Here is an 18744-nt window from a genome sequence, read left to right on the forward strand (position 1 = left end):
GAAGAAATTTCTGAAGGGGCTGCTGAGGTTTTCACATTCCTCCTGTTGCACTGATCCCCCTCTCTCAGGGAGTCCCTGGGTGCTGCCCAGGTGGTCCCAGTAAAGGAAGGAGGGAGGCCCAGCTCTCGGGTTGGAGGAGGAGGAAACAGAACTAACAGGTGGGGAGCCTCTTTGACAGTTTCTTCTGTTAAGAGTCTGCAAGGTGAAATGTTGCTTGATATTATTTTTGTTATTAAAAGTAATGGTGAGTCAGTTACTAAGTAAGTCAGATTGAGTTTGGATGATAGACATTAAAATTAACCTAGAAATTTAGTACTATGGTGGTAACTACATAACAAGAATTAGAATACCTTCTGTTGGTAAAATACTGTTAATCTGTAAAATGTTTTCATGCCTGTTGTCCCACTACAACCTTGTGTGTGGTGGGGAGCGAGTATTAGAAAGATGGGTGTCTTAACAGACAAGGAGATTGTCTAACCATGAGTATCTTAAACACTGATGAATTGCCTATTACTGCGGGTAAAGCAAGCTAGAAAAAAATCAACGGGAGGGGATTTACAGCAGGAAATTCCCAGACTGAAGGAGAAGTTGGAGAAGATGATTCAGATTAAGTGGTCTTTATTGTTTTGAGTTCACGGACTCTTCTGAGTGTGGGATAAAAGCTTTAGACTCTCAGAAAAAGAAAATGCACCTAATTATGGCATTTTTCTGTACTTTCAGTTAGGTCTTGGATATTTTAAACACATGGAGACATGTTAAGTGCTTCTAGCACAGGAGATCTCTTCCAAGCTCTGTCACTAAATGGCTTTGCCTAAGACAGAATGGGACCTAGAATCGAGCCAGTCCCAGGTCTCTTTTATAGATCTGGCTTCCATGTGCCCCTACAATGGCTTCCCTTTCCCTTAAGCACAAACTGCAAATTGGTTTGTGACCAATGTGACAAAGTTTGCAATATTAGGAGCTATGCTCCTAACAAGCTCTGTACAGGTCACACCCTTAGATTATGAGTTGTAAGAGGACCCAAGCCTTTAGTCTCCTCCCTAGTGAATCTCCTCTGTTAGTTCCGTGACCATGACCACGGCCAAGGCCAAAAACCATGGCCGTGATGACTTCCTTCTCCCTGCACTAAAAAATAGTCTCTTCATCATGGGGTCTCTGGGTTGGACTTGATAATCACCTATCTGTTTTCAAGGTTACAAAATGGTGGCCCTTGACATAGAATGCAGCCTCCAAATAGGTCTTGTTTTGTTTATAAAATGTGATGGGTTTTTTTGTTTGTTTTTGGAGTTAACTGCCACTATTGAAAGATGAGAGATCGACAAATTCGGGTATTTTATTTCTCTTGGAAAATGGGATTATCTAACAACTTTTAGTCTCAAATTCTCACAAGGAAATGGTTTATGAAAGCTGAGCAGTGGCTGTTCCCTCTGAGCAGCCAGAGCCTCTAGCGCTCCACCTGTACGCCTGTGGCTCACTTCATTCATTTATGCTACCTTCCTGGCCCCACAGGCATTTGACTTTTCCCTTCCTGATCTCTGCCCGCTTACCTCCCACCTACCTTTTTTCTTACCTCACTCACCACCCAGTCAACCACCTTTTCTCTCCTTACTACTTATTTAAACACATTCCACTTTGTTTCACAAAGGGCTTAAAATTGATTATAGGAAATAAATATAATAAATTTAAAAGAGATAAAGTAACAAGAAAAACTGCCTCAGAAAATGTTGATTTGATTAAGAGGTCAAGGCCATGGGGAAAAAGACAACTTAGAAATACAGGTCATTTATTCCAAGCAGTGACCAAGCTTGAGTCACAGACTGGCCCTGAGTTTTTACATATTATCTTGTTGCCCATTAGAGAAAAACATATCCGTTTCTTATTAGGAGCAAACCTCTTCCTCTAACTTGTCTCTAAAAGAAAGTTTCCAGCTGTTTCTATATAGGTGGTGTTTGCTAACAAGGGGCAAAGAAAGTTGGTGAATGAGTAGACTAATTACAAAATCTATTTGATTAAGAAACTCTTCTTTCGGAGGCACCTGGGTGGCTTAGTCGGTTAGGCGTCCGACTTTGGCTCAGGTCATGATCTCGTGGTTCATGGGTTCAAGCCCCTGCGTTGGGCTCTGGGCTGCTGGCTTGAAGCCTGGAGCCTGCTTCGGATTCTGTGTCTCCCTCTTTCTCTGCCCCTCCCCTGCTCACGCTGTCTCTCTCTGTCTCTCAAAAAAAAAATAATAATAATAAACATTAAAAAAAGAAGCTCTTCTTTTGAAAGTAATATGACCAAAGTAGTCAAGTTAGTTTAAACTTTTTTACCTCTCTGATACTGGTAATACCACCAGGCGATGTCTAGGAAAAAGTAAGAAAACATTTTACCAAATCCATTCATCGAAAAGACAAAGCATACTTTTATTTTCCATGGAGATTCCACTCGGAGGGTGTCCAGGTCACCATCCAGCTCGACATACGCAAAGAGATCTTGTAGCAGAGCTGGTGCTGACCTTTTCCTTATCCTTTTCCCCAGGTGGGAGCAGGCAAGAGTAACGGGTCACCTCGCAGTGCCCACGGCTCCCAGCAGGGGGCTCATTGAGCATGCCCGCAGCCATGCAGCCATGCAGCCCGAAGAGAGATGGGATGGCATGGGGCAGAGGATGCACGGATGTGGATGGGTCCTTGAAAATACCTGCATGTTTGGTTGTAAAGTGGCTTATATGATACCCTTCACAACAGAGGCCCCATGGTCCCCCTCTGCTACCTTGTCATTTGAAGCTGCACATTTTGTAGGATTCTATATTTGCTCACTCAACAATCATCAGTGACATACCTACATATTTCAGTGAATGAAACGACTCTGTTCCCTGCTCTCCTGGAGCTTACAGTCTACAAGCCTATGCTTCTCTTTTCCCTTTAGGAGCTTGATAAGTAACACCGATGCAGGGGAAAACAAGGTTGGGGGGGGGGGCTGTGGAAAAAACTAATTAGCACATTAGAACTTGTGAGCAGAGTGGAGGCAGGTGAAGTCCCCTGTTGTGCTGAATACGAAACATAAGACGGATTATCAGACCTGGAAACTCCTTCATGGCACCATAGAGTTGGCTGGGTCCAGGTCCCAGAGAGTAGAAAATGGGGTCTTGTTGCTCTCCTGCAGGCTTTTGGGGTTGATTTGGGGGGTCAACTTGGTTTACCTCTGTAGGCTATTATTTGAACTTCCTCCTGTCCTTCCATCACTCCTGACCAAGAGTGTGTGAGCCAGTCTAGCTATCACTTTAAGTGTGTTTTGGTCACTCCCCACCCATAACCCCAGACAGCAGGGGCTCATTTTCTGCTGTGGTATAGGGGCGCCTGGGTGGCTCAGTTAAGCATCCAACTTCAGCTCAGGTCATGATCTCACGGTTCGTGAGTTCGAGCCCCGCATTGGGCTCTGTGCTGACAGCTCGGAGCCTGGAGCCTGCTTTGGATTCTGTGCCTCCTTCTCTCTCTACCCCTCCCCTGTTCTCTCTCTCTCTCTCTCTCTGTCCCCCTCAGTGCTCTCTCTCTCTCAAAAATAAAATAAAACATTAAAAAAAATTTAAGTGGTGGTATAGATGGATATCCATCCTCTGGTAAATATTTCTGCTCTTGACCTGGTCCTGATCTGAATCCCATGGGAGAAACTTATTTTGCCAGATTTAGTTGCCCTCTGTTATCACTCTGATTAATAGCATTTGCACTTATTTACCATTTCTAATAGACTTTATTTATTTTTTTTATTTAAATTTTTTTAACATTTATTTATTTTTGAGACAGAGAGAGACAGAGCATGAACGGGGGAGGGGCAGAGAGAGGGAGACAGAATCTGAAACAGGCTCCAGGCTCTGAGCTGTCAGCACAGAGCCCGACGCGGGGCTCGAACTCACGGTCTGCGAGATCATGACCTGAGCTGAAGTTGGCCACTTAACCGACTGAGCCACCCAGGCGCCCCTAATAGACTTTATTTTTAAGGCAGTTTTAGGTTGACAGAAAAATTACGTAGAAAATACAGAGTTCACATGCACATCACCTCACGGCTTCCCCTATCATTAACATCTTGCACTAGTATGGTATATATGTTACAACTGATGAACCAAGTTTAAAATATTTTTAGCTGAAGTCCATAGTTTACATTAGAGTGCATTCTTTGTGTGGTGCAGTTCTGTGGGTTTTGACAAATGTATAATGTCACGTATCTGCCACTACAGAATCCTCCAGAATAGTTTCACAGCCTTAAAAATACTTACATAGCATTTTTGTAGTGGTATGTCTACAAATATGGGTTCACCGTCTCTGCCATGCCAGGGATGGGATTGGGAGAGAGATGAAAAGACAGACTGTTCATATGGAGGTCTCCGACTAGTGGTGAGACATGCACAGAGACCAGGATTACAAACTCAAATGCCAGTAGTAGTTGGTAAGTAATTTAAATGAGTCAGGTGCTGGGTGTACAACCTGAGTGGCAGGGACTGAGAACTGGTGAGTCATTACCCCATGAAAGGGAAACAGCTCTTACAAAGCTAGTCATTGTTATATAGAAATTAGGTTCACAGAGCCCAGATTTTTAGTTTTTCTTAAGAGCTGCTACAGTTAAGATTGTTTGTGTCCTGACTCTTAGCTGTTATCAATGACTTTAACATTGGAAACATACAGCATGGGCCAAATATGATATTCCCAATTGTAGGATGCTATGGATTGCTGGCCTGGAACCCTTCGCTGGCAAATCATGCCAAGGTCAAGTAGTGGCATGGCAGTGTGGACATGGCTGAGGCATTGGGAGCCAAGAGGAGGAAGCTCTTCATGAATAACCCCTGGATGGCAGGAAATTGAAAGGGGTGGCAGGGATGGCTCCAAGGGGAGCTGGTAATTTATTTGAGTCTTCAAGAAGGAAGGGAAAAAGGGAATATCTATCATATGCAATGATACAGAAGCCAAAAGGCCAGGGTGAGCTCTCCTCTAGTGCAGCTGACTTCTTACTGAGAACAACTGGAAAAGGAGTATTAAAGAAATAAACCAATTAAAAAATTTTTAAAAATTACCATGGTAACAGGAACAAAAAGACACCTAAAGACTGGGCAGGGGATGGGGGGAACAGGAAAAAATACCTTAACACATGTGTTTGAAGGCACTGGAGAGCTACCAATTTATCCTATCTTTAGAAGCAATGATTCTGGAGGGAAGAAAAACTCATTAAGGTGAGCCTGACAGTCAGTGCTGCTTTTCATCTCACAGGGTATGCTGATTTATAAGTGGCATGGGTTCTGAGCTTGAGAAACTGAGCAAAAGGGTCTGCTAAGGGGAAAGAATATAAGCAGAACTTTCGGCAATCTGGGAAGACAAAAATGGGATCAGTCCTACGAAGACATTCAGGGCTCGAGGGGCCAAGACCGGAGGGGCCACAGAGGAGGGGAGCACAGACATAATGTTATCATCCTGAGCTATCATAAGTGACTGAGGTCAATGGAAACTAAGCAAAAACCACAGCCCAAAGGTTGCAGAGCTAAATGGAGCTCTTGGCAGGCTCACAGGGTTATGGGTTAGCGGTTAGATTCAGGGTCTTCTAGGAGGTGGGTTCCTGGTGAACATTCAGGCTTTCAGTTTGACCCCTAAAGGACTGTGTTCTAGGAGCAAGGCATATTAGAAGTAGATCAGGCCTCTCAAAGATTGAAATCCAGCCTCGAAACAACTCAATCCCTATTAGGATTAAGTTTATTTGCTCCTGCTCAGTTACCTTGCAGAAGTTGAAGGTTCAGCCAGATAGTGTTCACATTTTGTATTCTAATGTTCACCACTCATTGCAAATTTGCCAGGCATATTAAGATAGGACCAAGAGAAAAAGACAGAATATAGTAATAGATTCATAGTGATCTAAATATTGGCTTTATCAACTATGGGCCTTAAAATAATGGTGAATATGCTCAAGAAAATAAATAAAAAGATTGAGATTCCACCAGAGACTTGGAGAACTGGGATATATATATATATATATATAGTCCTAGAATTAAAAAATATATTATCCAAGATTAACAACTAAATAGATCAATTTAATGGCTGGTTGGGCACAGATGAAGAGAGAATGATTTGGTGGATAGGTCAATAGAAAAATATAAAGACTTATGCACAGAGAGAGAAATACGAAAAATACAGAGAAGACCATAAGAGACATATTGGACTTGAAGAAAAGTTCTTTTATATGTATATATATATATATATATATATACACATATACACGTATATATATATATATATATTTTTTTTTTTTTGAGAGAGAGAGAGGCAGAGTGTGTGCAGAGGAGGGGCAAAGAGAGAGGGAAACACAGAATCCTAAGCAGGCTCGAGGCTCTGAGCTGTTAGCACAAAGCCCGAAGCGGGGCTCAAACTCACGAACCATGAGATATGACCTGGGCTGAAGTCAGATGCTTAACCGACTGAGCCACCCAGGCACCCCTCATAAAAGTTCTAACATATGTGTAACTGGAGTCCCCAATGGGGAGGAGATAAAAAATGCTGTTGAGGCAATATCTGAAGTGACAATTGATCATTTAAAAAAACCAATTAAATATATCAAGCCACAGATGTCAAGCCACAGATTCTGGAAGCATAAACCCAAGCAGAGAAACTCATGGGAAACCACACCAAGGCACATCACAATAAAACTGTTGAAATGCAAAGCTAAACAGAAAATCTTTAATACAAGAAAGCCATCTTCAGATAAAAACCAAGCCCTAGCTCGATGCTTATTAATTAGGACACAGAAAAAGTAGAAATGAAAGTACAACATGCAAACATGTCAAGAAAAACTGGCTTGGCTATTTTAACACTAGAGGAAGTAGACTTTAAGGCAAGAAGCTTTGCTAGAGAGAAAGGGAGTTTGCATAATGAAGGTGCCATCCACTAGGAAGATACAACAATTCCAAATTAGTATGCACAAATAATATAGTTTCCAAATACAAAGCAAAGGCTGACAGAGAAAAGAAGAACTAGCAAATTCACAGTCATAATTGGAGATTTCAAAACCCTTCTCTCAGCAACTGATAAAAAAAAATCGATGAGGGTATAGAGGATATGAGCAATGCAATTAACAAATGTGTCTCCATTGATAGGAGTGGAGCTCTTTATCCAACCGCCATAGATACCGCACATTCCTTTCAAGGGCTCAGAGAACATTTACCAAAATTGACCACTTCCTGAGTAATAAAGCCAATCTCAACAAAGTTTGAAGAAATGAAATTGTTCAGAATGTTTTCTATCCATGTGGAATTAAACAAGAAATCAAGAGAAGAAGAAAAAAAGAGGAAATCTCCAAATGTTTGGAAGCCAAGCAACATGGTTCAAATTCGTAATAACCCATGTATGGAGGAAGAAACCTCATGGAAATTAGAAAGCATTTGGAATCAAATGATAATGAAAATATAACATATCAAAACTGTGGGACGCTGTGAAAACTGAACCCAGAGGGAAATTTAAAGAGCATGACATACTTGAGCTGCAAATAATTTAGGTGACAGTGTGCATAAAATTGAATGCCTAAAATTGAATGCTGTGCTGCCTCTTGAAATCATATTTCTAGTGCTTCTAGTGGTTCATTTTCAGCATTGCCTAAACTATGTTGGTTACATTAAAGACTACATTAGAGATGGCATGCTGGCATTTGAAACTGTGATCTTTTCTCTCCCCTTAAACATGGTCGATTGATTTATTCTGGGTGAGATTAACACCATTTTTTTTTGATTGACAATTTACCCCATTATTATCAACGATGAAGATCCTTGTTGGTGCCTGTATGGACCGGGGTGGGATGCGCAGGGGGGTGGGGTGGGGAGGACAAGTTCTATCTGGTCCTGAAGTGTAATCCTGGAGGCTGAGGGCTGAGATTCTTACAGCAGGGGCTTGGAGGTGAGTCATAAGCTCACTCAGACACACACAGCACACACAACTCGTCAGCTCTGAATTTTATAAACTTAACGATGAGTCCCGGGAGTGCTGAGCTGAGCTTTGATAAAGATTTTCTGAGTGTTCCAGACATTTTTTTCAGTCTTCTTGCTTCAATAAAACTCAAATCATGTTTTGCTCCAAGCGTTTGTTGTCTTAATCTTGAAACCCTCCTGCCCCTTTTAAGCGAAATTGAATTTATACATTTCTCATTCATTTACACCTTAGTCCTGAAAATCTTCTGAAAAAAAAAAAAAAAGAGTCCCTCAAAGAAAATCTTTGAGTATTGCTTGTTCCATTTGATGGGAGATTTTCCAAGTCAAATGACTTGAAAATTCCTCCGCATATACCATATTTCGGTTCTCTGACCTTTCTCCCAAAAGGAGGGTGTTTTTGAACATGGCCTTCAGATCAGCACATTGGGTGGGTGGGTGTGTGGGAAGGTGAGTGTCAGATGTGCCTCAGAAGCTGGTGGTAGTGGAGATTAGGTGTCAGAAATATAATGTAATTATTAAAAGTCCACAAAGCCATTATGCAGACATAAATCACAATTCTGTTGGTTGTGTGACAGCATAGCATTTGCACATTTTCCACTGAGATTGAAAAAAACAAAGAAACTTCTGGGAAATAAGTGGGTCATTTAGATCCCAGAGTTGGCAGAAAGGAGCCCTAAGTGGTATTTCAGGACAGGGAGCAAGGCCACATACATTAGGGACTCTTGTGTCTCCTCGCCTCCAAAGCAACATTTCATTCCAGCTAAGGCTGTGGCCAGGCTGCAGAGTAGAAATGTCAGGGTCACTGCAGTGTCTCAGCTACAGGTGGAAATCTCTCGATGATGTTTTAAGTGGACCTCTGTGTCTGTAAAAAGTGTCCCAGGATGAAACTGGATGGTGTACTTAGGTGGCACCAGCAGTCCTCACAGCTCTAGGAGCAATTAGTCACACAAGGCCCAAATCCTGCCACCAGCTAGCAGTCAGGAGGCAGTGGGGAACCTCCCGCCATTTCTCCTTTGGTCTCGGGGGACCCTGCCTTGAAGTTCCAGCACGTGGAGATGGCCAGTTCATGAGTGGTGGCTGCCCTGAGTTGGGGGGTGGGGGGCATGTTGCCCAGGATAAGTGAGTCTCGAATATTTCTGCACGAGATTGGAAGAGCACGTTGGTGGGATTTTGTTACTGCTCTTTTCCACGGGGAAAGGGCACTGCTAGTTTTAAGTTGGAAATACGAAGGTGCAGAGAGGGGTCAAAAAAATTACTCAAAGGAAAAGTAAGATTGCTGTGTGACTAGGACTTCTGTTAGGTTGGGCATAGAATCTTCTCATCAGTGGAAATTCCCTGGATCAAGGTCAGGCTAAGGTGTGAAAATCTTGTCTTTTAGCCTGTGTTTTGAAGGGTAGTTCATGGCTATCCAGCTAACTTAACAACTTACCAGGTGATAGTTTCCAGGCAGAGGGCTTGCCCTGGTGGGCTGCTAAGTGTTTAACAACTGGCATTTGGGGATGGGGGAAAAGCCTGATTGATACCATTTTCCAATTTCTTTGGTGTAAATATTCCCATCAGGCTGTCAACTGAAGTCACAGGATGTGGATTTGGGAAGTGCAGTGCACAATCCGTGGGTATGAGCCAGCTCCATCGTATTACTGCTGCTATGTTGGCATATGTTTAACTATCCCAAATTAGTGTGCTAAGGGCCTGAAAAACAATGCATAAAGCAGGCTCAGCTCCAGTAGTCTAACCAAATAAACCTTTTCTTTGTTGTTATTGTGAAAATAAGGTTCTGTACCTCATATGGAATAATCACAAGCAGGGAAATAATGGAGATTGGCCTGGTAAGCTTTTGCTGGAATTCAGTATTAATGTATCCTCCTATTAAGTGCCTGTCTTGGTGAGCTCAGAGAGCATGGTAATAGTTTTAGGATTGATCTAATCATCTCACTGTCCCTAGGAGGTATATGGTTATTAGGCTAATTCCAACTATAATCATACCCACCTTGTAGTTGTGAATCTAAATGAGATAAGATATGTAAAGGGCTCTATGCACACAGTAGGTCCTCAAAAATGTTTTTCTCATCTAATTGTGTGTTATGTCCGTGATTTTAAGGGTGATTCTTAAAGGCAGAATCCAGTAATCAAGTCTGTAGATACTCTGTAGGCCACAATTACGCCTTTTCTGATGGATCTAGTTAATTAAGTGTGCTTTTCTTTAATACAGGAAGATTTGTTTGTTCTGTGATTGACTCTGTCAGAAAGGCACTCAGTTGCCAGCTCAGGTTGGACATTAACTGATTAAAGTGAATATTATCATTCTATATTAACCGCAATGGACAGAAGCAAACACAAGACGCTGGCTTAAAGAGCATCGAGCACCTCGGGCTGCAGATTGTCAGGGAACAGGGCAGAGCATCAGTGGGCGGTAGACACCAGAAACACAGGGCCCAGAGTGTAAAGTCTATGGATACAATAACTGACCGTCACGGAGAAGATTTCCTGCCTCTTCTCCCCTAGAGTTACTGCGTGACTCCATGTCCTCTGCCCTTAATAATCCAGACGGTCAAAATGTGTATTGTTTTGGTCCATTTCTTAGCTGGAGAAGGCTATTGGACGTTACCCTCGCACATCCACTGCCAAATGCAGGGAGTGCAGCCAGTTCATCGGAGCGCGGATGTCTGCCTGCCCAGAGGCAGGGAGAAGATGGCAAGGTGTCATCTGTGGGACTCAGCTCAGAAGCCTCTTAACTGTGCACTTAATAAATGAAGCCTTGGCAGACATACCTTGAATTATTAATGGCGTTATTCAGCTTTGATTGTTTCCTTCTTTTGGGGAAAGGTTATTCACTCAAATGCCTTTGATTAGACTATACAATACATCACAATTGGGCATATTTTATGTGCGACTTTATGGCGATAATAGTTCTGTCTCATTTAGAAGCAAATCAGACATTATGAACTTCGTGATTTATTAATGTATTGATTTCTATAAATGTCAGCGCATCTCACATCCCGTCAGAGAGCCCGAGAGCAATCAGTGGAGAGCCAATAAAAATGTAAAATGAAACCATCATAAAAAAAAAAAAGGAAATACGGCCTGTTTCAAAGCCCTGCTGCCTCTCTGAATTGTTTCAGGATTCAGATCATTACCATGAAGGCATCTCCCCCCCCACCCCTGAGGAAACAGCCTACATGAAGCTGTCAGGGGACGCTCTGGCCTGTTTGTTCTGCATTGTGTCAAATAAGAAAACAAAAGGCAAAGAGTCGGACCGAGAGGGGCCTCTGGACCCAGTGCCCAGGCTCTTCATCCTGGAGGATGCAGGAGGATAAGGGGGTCCCTTTCCATCAGCTTTGCCCCATTACAACCTACCAGCTTCCTCCTGAGGGATCTTCAGGGTAAAGTCTAGATTCCCCAGCACAATTCTGCACAACCACCCTGCATGGGTCTTCTGCAACAGGTGCAGTCCCCTGTCTCTGCCAGAGTGTGTCATCAGCTGATCTCGATCTCAGCCACCCTTTAAACCTGCCTCGAGAGCCATCTCCTCTGGGCAGCTCTCGCAGACCACCGCAGGGAAAGCTCTCTCTGTCCAAACTCCTGAAGCGCCTGCTGTCTCTAACCGTCCCCCAGCAGGTATCAGAATCTACCTTTGGGTGTCGCAGAGGTCAGTCACGGGAGTGAGGTGGGGTAGGATAGGGTAGGGGTGGAGAGACTGGGTCTTGTGCCTGTTTTTGTTCTGTTTTTATTTTTGGTACCTCACTTTTATGATGTCTAGAGCCGCTCTGCACATAGTAAGTGCTAAGCGCTCATTATTTGCTCTAAGTGTGTAGAATTACGAGAAACTAAATAGGATATAATGTTGAATCCTGAGAAAGCTGCCAAGAGAGTATCTGGAAAGTATTTGGCTAATTTAGTGGCTAATTCTGTCGTCTGACAGTTTAGTTTAGAAATCCCAATCTGGCAGCCCACGGGGTACAGTTGTTGTTTCACTTCTTTTAAATGTGAGTTTTGACAACATTTATTGCACATAAAATATGGGGTTTTGGCTTCTCTTTAGAAATTGGAATTTATGTCTGTGTGGGCCTGCATTACCACATTATCACATGGCAACAATTGGCTGGAGCTGAGGAGCGGCTGCTCGCTTCAGACACGGCACATGCTCGCTAGTAAACCACAGTCCCCACTAGTCCCTATTACATCCCCAGAACTAAGACCGAGGGGCAGTCCTCCATTATCACTCATTCACATTACCTGCCTCTATGAGCCCAGTTTAACCACCCCTTTCCCCTACCCCATATCATATTTTTCCAAGTGACTGTTGTGTATTTTGTGATAATCTAGAAACATGACGATTTCATTTTTTGGGTCCCAAGCAGCATGGAGCAAAAAGGGATGCCCTGTGATTAGAGAGGACCTCTGTACAGATTCAGGCTGTGTGAACTTCTGGCTCAGTGCATTTCAGCCTTCGATTCTAATAAGCCACTTTTCACATCACATAGCTCCTATGAAATAAGTGTTATATTGTTCCCATTTTACAGAGGAGAAAACTGAGGTGCAGAGAGGAAAGAGAACATATTAATTTTCCCATTTGAAGAAATGGAATCAAGAGATCTTATGAGACCTCCCTGAAATCACAAAGATGGTGGGCAGAAGAGCAAACAATGATCTCATCATCTGATTAACACTCAGATGCTTTCTGGCCTAAGGGACCATCCCATGGGTCTCCCCTGGCCTCACTCCTGTTTCTTCGTGGTTGTTGCTCTGTCTCAGCAAGACAGGGACCAAATTCCTCTGCCCAAGCTTCTCTCGCTTGTCCGCTTGAGAATTTGCGGAGGCCAGTCCGAGCCAGAGGGCAGGAGGGCAGACACCAAATGGTTTCAAGGGTCCCTCCCCCAGCTCCTCCCTTGCCTCGAGCTCTTTGCCATCCTTTTAGCATTTCCAATCTTGTTTCCCCTTTCTGAGAACGAAAGCAACCTTTGCTCTGGGTGACAGGCTGTGTAAGTCACAGGGCATATAAATTACAAAGAGATGCTCTTATCCTGCCCTCTGACTTCACAGATACGGCTGCTGGGGCCCAGAGAGCAAAGTGGACTTATCCAAGGTCACACACCGGATTCCTGACAGAGCAGGATTAAACTCAGGTCGGTCTTCTTTTCATAGCACCATTCACTCGTTCAACAAATAATCACAGAGCACCTACTGAGGGCGAGCCACTCTTGTAGGCACTGGGGGTCGGTGCATAGAGCAGTGAACAGAGGTGGTGATGTGTCTCCTGTCAATGAAAACAAAGCAGCGTTCCAGGACTAGAGAGAAATGGGTCACGGGGGTCATCATTTTATACACGATGGTTGGGGAAGGTGGCAGCTGAATTCAGCATCAGCGAGAGGGGAATGATGATGGTGAGCTTTGCAGTCAGAACAGTCAGACTTGAATCCCAGCTCTGCAGCTCAGCAGCTGGTGAGTGTGACCAAGTCATTTCCAGCCTACAGGACTCAGTGCTCTCAGTGGTACAGTGGGCTCAGCAGCACCCACCTCCCCACCTGTTAGGATCAAGGAACCACTTCAGAGTGGGTGCCTGTCATGTTGAAGGCATTCAATAAAGTCCCCTCCTCACTCGTTGGGGAGAGCTGGGGCTCAGTTTCCTAATGGGTGTCTCTGTTCGGCCGAGCAGCTTGCAACCTATGGAGAGCCCACAAAATACTCTTAGTAGTCAGGGTGGCCGGCTGGAAGACTTGTATAGTTTTAAGAGGATGAATGAGCCAGGATTAATTATCTGAGTTAGTTTGTGAATATGTTAGTGGGTCACAGGGCTCTGAAGCTTTTTAATCTGAGGAGTAGTGGGTGGCAACCACTAAGCCTAGAATGATGCTTTGCTGGAATTTTCCGGATTGGAGCTCTGGCTTGGAATTCCTAGCTCTTCTAAATTCTTTGCCGAGAGACAGCAGTATTTCTCCTCACATGAATTTCAAAGTGCCTTACCAGAAAGCTTCAGTTGGATCATAGGAATCTTTGAAAATTAAATCTCACATTTAAGAAACCCAAATAGCTTCCAATCATGCCTCTCTGTGAAGCCTTCCCCGACCTCCCTACCTGCATCTTAAATCCTGAAACACCTTGTCTATAATGATCACTTCTGTAGGATTATGGGATGAGGGAACTGGGCAAGGAGGCATACTTTCCTTTTCACCTTATTGCTCATTACTGTTTGAAATATTAAAAAAAAATTTTTTTAACATTTATTTATTTTTGAGACAGAGAGAGACAGAGCATCAACAGGGGTGGGGCAGAGAGAGAGGGAGACACAGAATCCGAAGCAGGCTCCAGGCTCTGAGCCGTCAGCCCAGAGCCCGACGCAGGGCTTGAACTCACGGACCGTGAGATCGTGACCTGAGCTGAAGTCGGACGCTCAACTGACTGAGCCACCCAGGCGCCCCTGTTTGAAATATTTTTAAAGCTATGTGTACGGATTGTTTTGATAATTTTAATGTTACAATTAAAATCATGATATTTCAGGTGGGATAATGTAAGTAGATGCTATTTGTTTCATTGTGAAGATGGTCCTAGCAAGTCTGGTCTAGTGCATTTGGTGTTCAGTTGTGATTTTTGTCGAATAACACCTTTTTTTCAAACAAAACATAATCATTTGGTGATGACTAGTGCTGTCACCAACTATTTCTGGTTCTCTTCCTTACAGGCACATGTTGGGATGCACTTCCAGCCCCTTTGAAGTTAGGCATGATCATGTGGCTAGTGCTGGCCAATCAGATGAGAACAGGAGTGCTGCTTGTGTCCTTGCCTGTGGGCAGATATCAAGTAAGTACTTTCTGAATTACAGTTGAGGGAAGTGCTATGGAGGGATGCCTTGTGGACTTAAACAGGTAACCTCGGGGTTCCTCTGTGGCAGTCCAGATGCTGAGCCAAGAACAAGAAGGGGATGGCCAGGTGCAGTGAGGGAGGGAGCGGTCTCTCCAAGGACTCCCAGATGGCAAGGAGTGAGCCTGCTCCAGGGCAAGAGAGAGGGTGCGGTTGTGTCTGGAGGCAGGGACTCCATGAGCAAGGGACAGGGGAATGAGAGGCGGACATGGACCGTATGGTGCTGGGTCCTGGGGTCACGTTAACAGTTTTAGTGGCGTCAAACAGCAAAGCAAGTAGAGTACAGAAGGCTTTCCTTTTTGAGAAGCCAGTGGAGAGTTACGAGTTATAGCATTAATCACCCAATGAGAGCTGATATTAATCATAAGAGAATAGAGATGTCTTTGGCCCCTCCCGACTTGCGGGGACTTCACGGAGAATGGCTTTGCAGGGTCAGTTCTCTGCCTGATGGCTTTGCGTCCTTCCTCTCCTTGCTGGCTCATTGCAATGGAGAGCCTCCATTAATCAAATAGGCCCAAGACCTTAGCCTCGGTCCCAGCTTTCTGCAAATGGGTGACAGAGAAGAAAGCCTGTTTCTCCCTATGGGTTAATAAAATCCACAATGTGAGATATTTGAAGTTTCTGTTGGAATGCCAAGCAACCTGGTAACTGCTGTTTAGAACGCCAAAGGTGAGTCAGGCTTGGCTGGAGACCTGACTCCAGGGCATTAGGAATACTGGAGAAAATCTCCCAGGACTAAAACTTCTTCTAGCTAATCTGCAACTTACTCCTTTATTCTTACTTCAGTTAGCCCATACCTTATGTGTGTGTGGGGGGGGGGGGGGTTGGGGAGGACAGGTTCAGTTGTCATTGAAAGGGAGAGATTAAATATGCAAAAAAGGGGGCAGCTTGGGTGGCTCAGTCACTTGAGCCTCCGACTCTTGGTTATGGCTCAGGTCATGATCTCATGGCTCATGGGTTTGAGCCCTGTGTTGGGCTCTCCACTGACGGTGCAAAGCCTGCTTGGGGTTCTCTCTGGCCCTCCCCTGCTAGCTCTCTCTCTCAAACTAAATAAATAAACTTAAAACAATATTTAAAAATATGCAAAAAAGGTATAATAATAATTAAAGAAAAAGACGAGGGAGATAGGAAACAATAGGGGCCAGGATTAAGGATATAGGTAATTCCATACGCATTTCAAATTATTTCTCAGAAATATTCCCAGAAGTGGAAAAAAACAGGTTTTGTAAAACAGGAAATTATCTATCAATCTATCATCTATCTATCTATCTATCTCTAAGCTATCATACATAAAAACTTTTAGCGGTTATCACTGAGGGTTGGGGCTATGGATGGCTGTTATATTCTTTGTGCTCATGTGTATTTTCTAAACTTTCTGCAACGAGTAGGTGCAGATCTCTAATAAGAAGAAATCCAAAAGGTTATTTTTTAAATCGACTTAAAGAGCAGATGGGGAGTGCCTCAGAAGCCCTGGGACTGGGGGGTGGGTGGGGCCCAGAGCCCAGAGCCCAGGGCCTTTTCCCTGAGGAGAAGCCCAGGCAGCCAGGCAGGTGAGGGTGGAGTGCCTCCGGCTTGCAGCCTTGGCAACAGGTCAAGTTTACCAACCCAGTTTCAACACTGGAAAATGGTGGGAACAATCCTTACTTGGCAGGGCTCTTGTGAGACTCAAATGAGGTAGTGAGAGTGGAAGTGCAGCTGGCAGGGAGTCTATGGTGTTAAGGGGGTTGGACAGGATGCCCTCCATTCTGGTAGAGGCACTTCTGAGACACTGGGGGGCAAGGGTAGGGTTGCGGGGGACAGGGAGGGGGAGGGGCCAGTCTTCCACGGATCAGAACGGTATCGGACATTTTAGAAGCATTTCCTGGGTACTGGGCCCGCATCTAGTGCGTCTTGTACATTATCTCGCAGAACCTCCCCAAACCCTGTGAGCTCCATCCACCCTGCTTCCCCCTTGAAGAAGCTGGGAGACTTAGAGATGTGCCGTGTCCTGCCCAAGGCCACAAGTGAGTAAATGGCAGACACGGGGCTCAAATCCAGGTCTGCTTGGTAGTAAAACCCACATTCTTGGCTGCTGTGTTATATCATATCAGCTTATAACCACAGCGAACTGGATTAAAATGCCAATTCTGCCAGTCGGATGTGATCCTACCCATGTCTCCTGGTCCTCATGAGGACCCAGTGTGAAAAACACATGTGTCAGACCTGTGCCTGGCGCCCAGCACTCCTTGTCACTGGGGGTCCCCTCGTTCCCTCATTTGGGTCCCCAAGAGGACATTCCCACAGCACTTGGGTCTTTTGAGGAAGCGTCTCAAAACGACGCTGCTGAAAAAGCAATTTTTTTGCTGTAGCTGTGTGGATAGATTTTTAATATTTAATTAGGAAGACCTTCTGCTTGGAGAGAGGGCAGGACTTGTTATTAAATCCCCGCTGCTTGGTCTCCCTCACTTGCCCGTGGGATTATTCATTCATTTCCAGTCACACAATTTAATATTGCAACAGCTAATGGGGAGATGTTGATAATTTGTAAAACTGGTTGGTCCCAAGGCCACTGGAGAAGCTCCTCGCCTGGGCCTGATTCCGGGGGCTACGGCAGATTCTCGGGAGATGAGGGGGCCGCCGAGCTTCCTGTTCATTATCTGCAACATTCATGAGTGTCTTCTGAGATACGATGTGGGGGGCCACGAGGATTAGAAAGACCTCCACCACACAGTTTTGTCTTTGAGGAGTTACGACCCTGGGACACCTGAATGCATCACAGGGTTTTGTGTTAAAATGTGTACTTGGGATTTGTTTTAATCAGGTACAGTAAGACATGCAGAAAGGGACCGTCACAAGGGAAGAAGTTTACACTCAGATCCCTACAAACAGGAGGCATGGCATGCGAGGCCACACAGGGAAGCACCAGGGGCAGTCAGGAGGCAGAGAAGGATGAGGGGACAACATGGCCCAGAGCCTCGATTGGGGTATTCGTGGGAAAGAATGGGTGAGGCAGGGTAGGTATGCTGAATAAGTTTAGGACTGGAAAGTTGGAATGATCTTGGCCATCTCTAGGTGGTAGGGGTGTCCCTAGCTGTCTGGTACCTGGCTCTGTGGTGATTTAGAGCAGAGGGAACACTGCCTAGGTGTGTGAGAGCTAGAGAAGAGAGATGGTTGGGTATGGGCTCCGGATTGCTGGGTTTGTGTACCCAAGGTCCACTTGCATGGGAGTCATTGCTATCCCTAGGAATTAGCCAGCCTGGGGAAGAGTGGTCTCTCCAAGATCAAAGCCCAGATGCCAGAGTATCAAGAAAATGGAAAATAAAAAAAATACAGCCGGTAGAGTTTGGTTTTGCAGTTAGGTGTGAGTTCCAAACGCCTACTTTGAGGGGCGACTGTGTGGCTCAGTCAGTTAAGTGTCTGCCTTCGGCTCAGGTCATGATCTTGCAGTTCGTGGGTTTGAGCTCTGCTTTGGGCTCTGCACGGACAGCTCAGAGCCTGGAACCTGCTTCAGATTCTGTGTCTCTCTCTCTGCCCCTCCCCGACTTGTGTTGTCTCTCTCTCTTAAAAATAAATAAACTTAAAAAAAATTAAAACAAACCAAAAACCAAAATGCCTACTTTGAGATTTCTTAGCTGGGGCATGGGGCATGAACATCCCTTGGGCCCAGTGCTATGCACTGAGCATCTCTCCCTAGGACTATTGGAAAACTCCAGCCTCCAGCCTGTGGCCTCGCTCTACCGATGGGTTCTTTGCACGAACAGGCAGAAGGCTCTTTGTAAAGCAGTCATTCACAGAGCACTTAACTGTGGGTTATCCAATATGTGCCAGACACTTTGACAGTGTGACTACAATGGTGAGCAAAGACAGGTATGGTTCTTGTCCCCAGTGACGTCACAGTTTGGTGCATGAGGGACTTCACCTAAGAATCAGACACACATATAATATTGTGACGGTGAGATGTACTGCGAGAGGGGAGC

General features: G+C 44.6%; 1 protein-coding gene across 7 annotated transcripts in view; it reads right to left on the minus strand.

The window, feature by feature from the left end:
• Nucleotides 1-18744, minus strand: part of KCNIP1 (potassium voltage-gated channel interacting protein 1) — a 344358-nt gene that overhangs the window by 15690 nt on the left and 309924 nt on the right. For 2 of the 7 annotated variants that reach the window (XM_047073000.1, XM_047073027.1), the window contains exon 2: nucleotides 2310-2342. The exons of the other annotated variants lie outside the window; for them this stretch is intronic. In XM_047073000.1, the coding sequence (XP_046928956.1) occupies nucleotides 2310-2342 (33 nt within the window). The remainder of the gene's footprint in view (nucleotides 1-2309; nucleotides 2343-18744) is intronic. 7 annotated transcript variants of the gene reach the window in all.

This window comes from Lynx rufus, unplaced genomic scaffold (genome assembly GCF_022079265.1).
Source record: "Lynx rufus isolate CCGP_SWC_20201006 ecotype Redwood Valley unplaced genomic scaffold, mLynRuf1.p SCAF_1, whole genome shotgun sequence".
Lineage (NCBI taxonomy): Eukaryota > Metazoa > Chordata > Mammalia > Carnivora > Felidae > Lynx > Lynx rufus.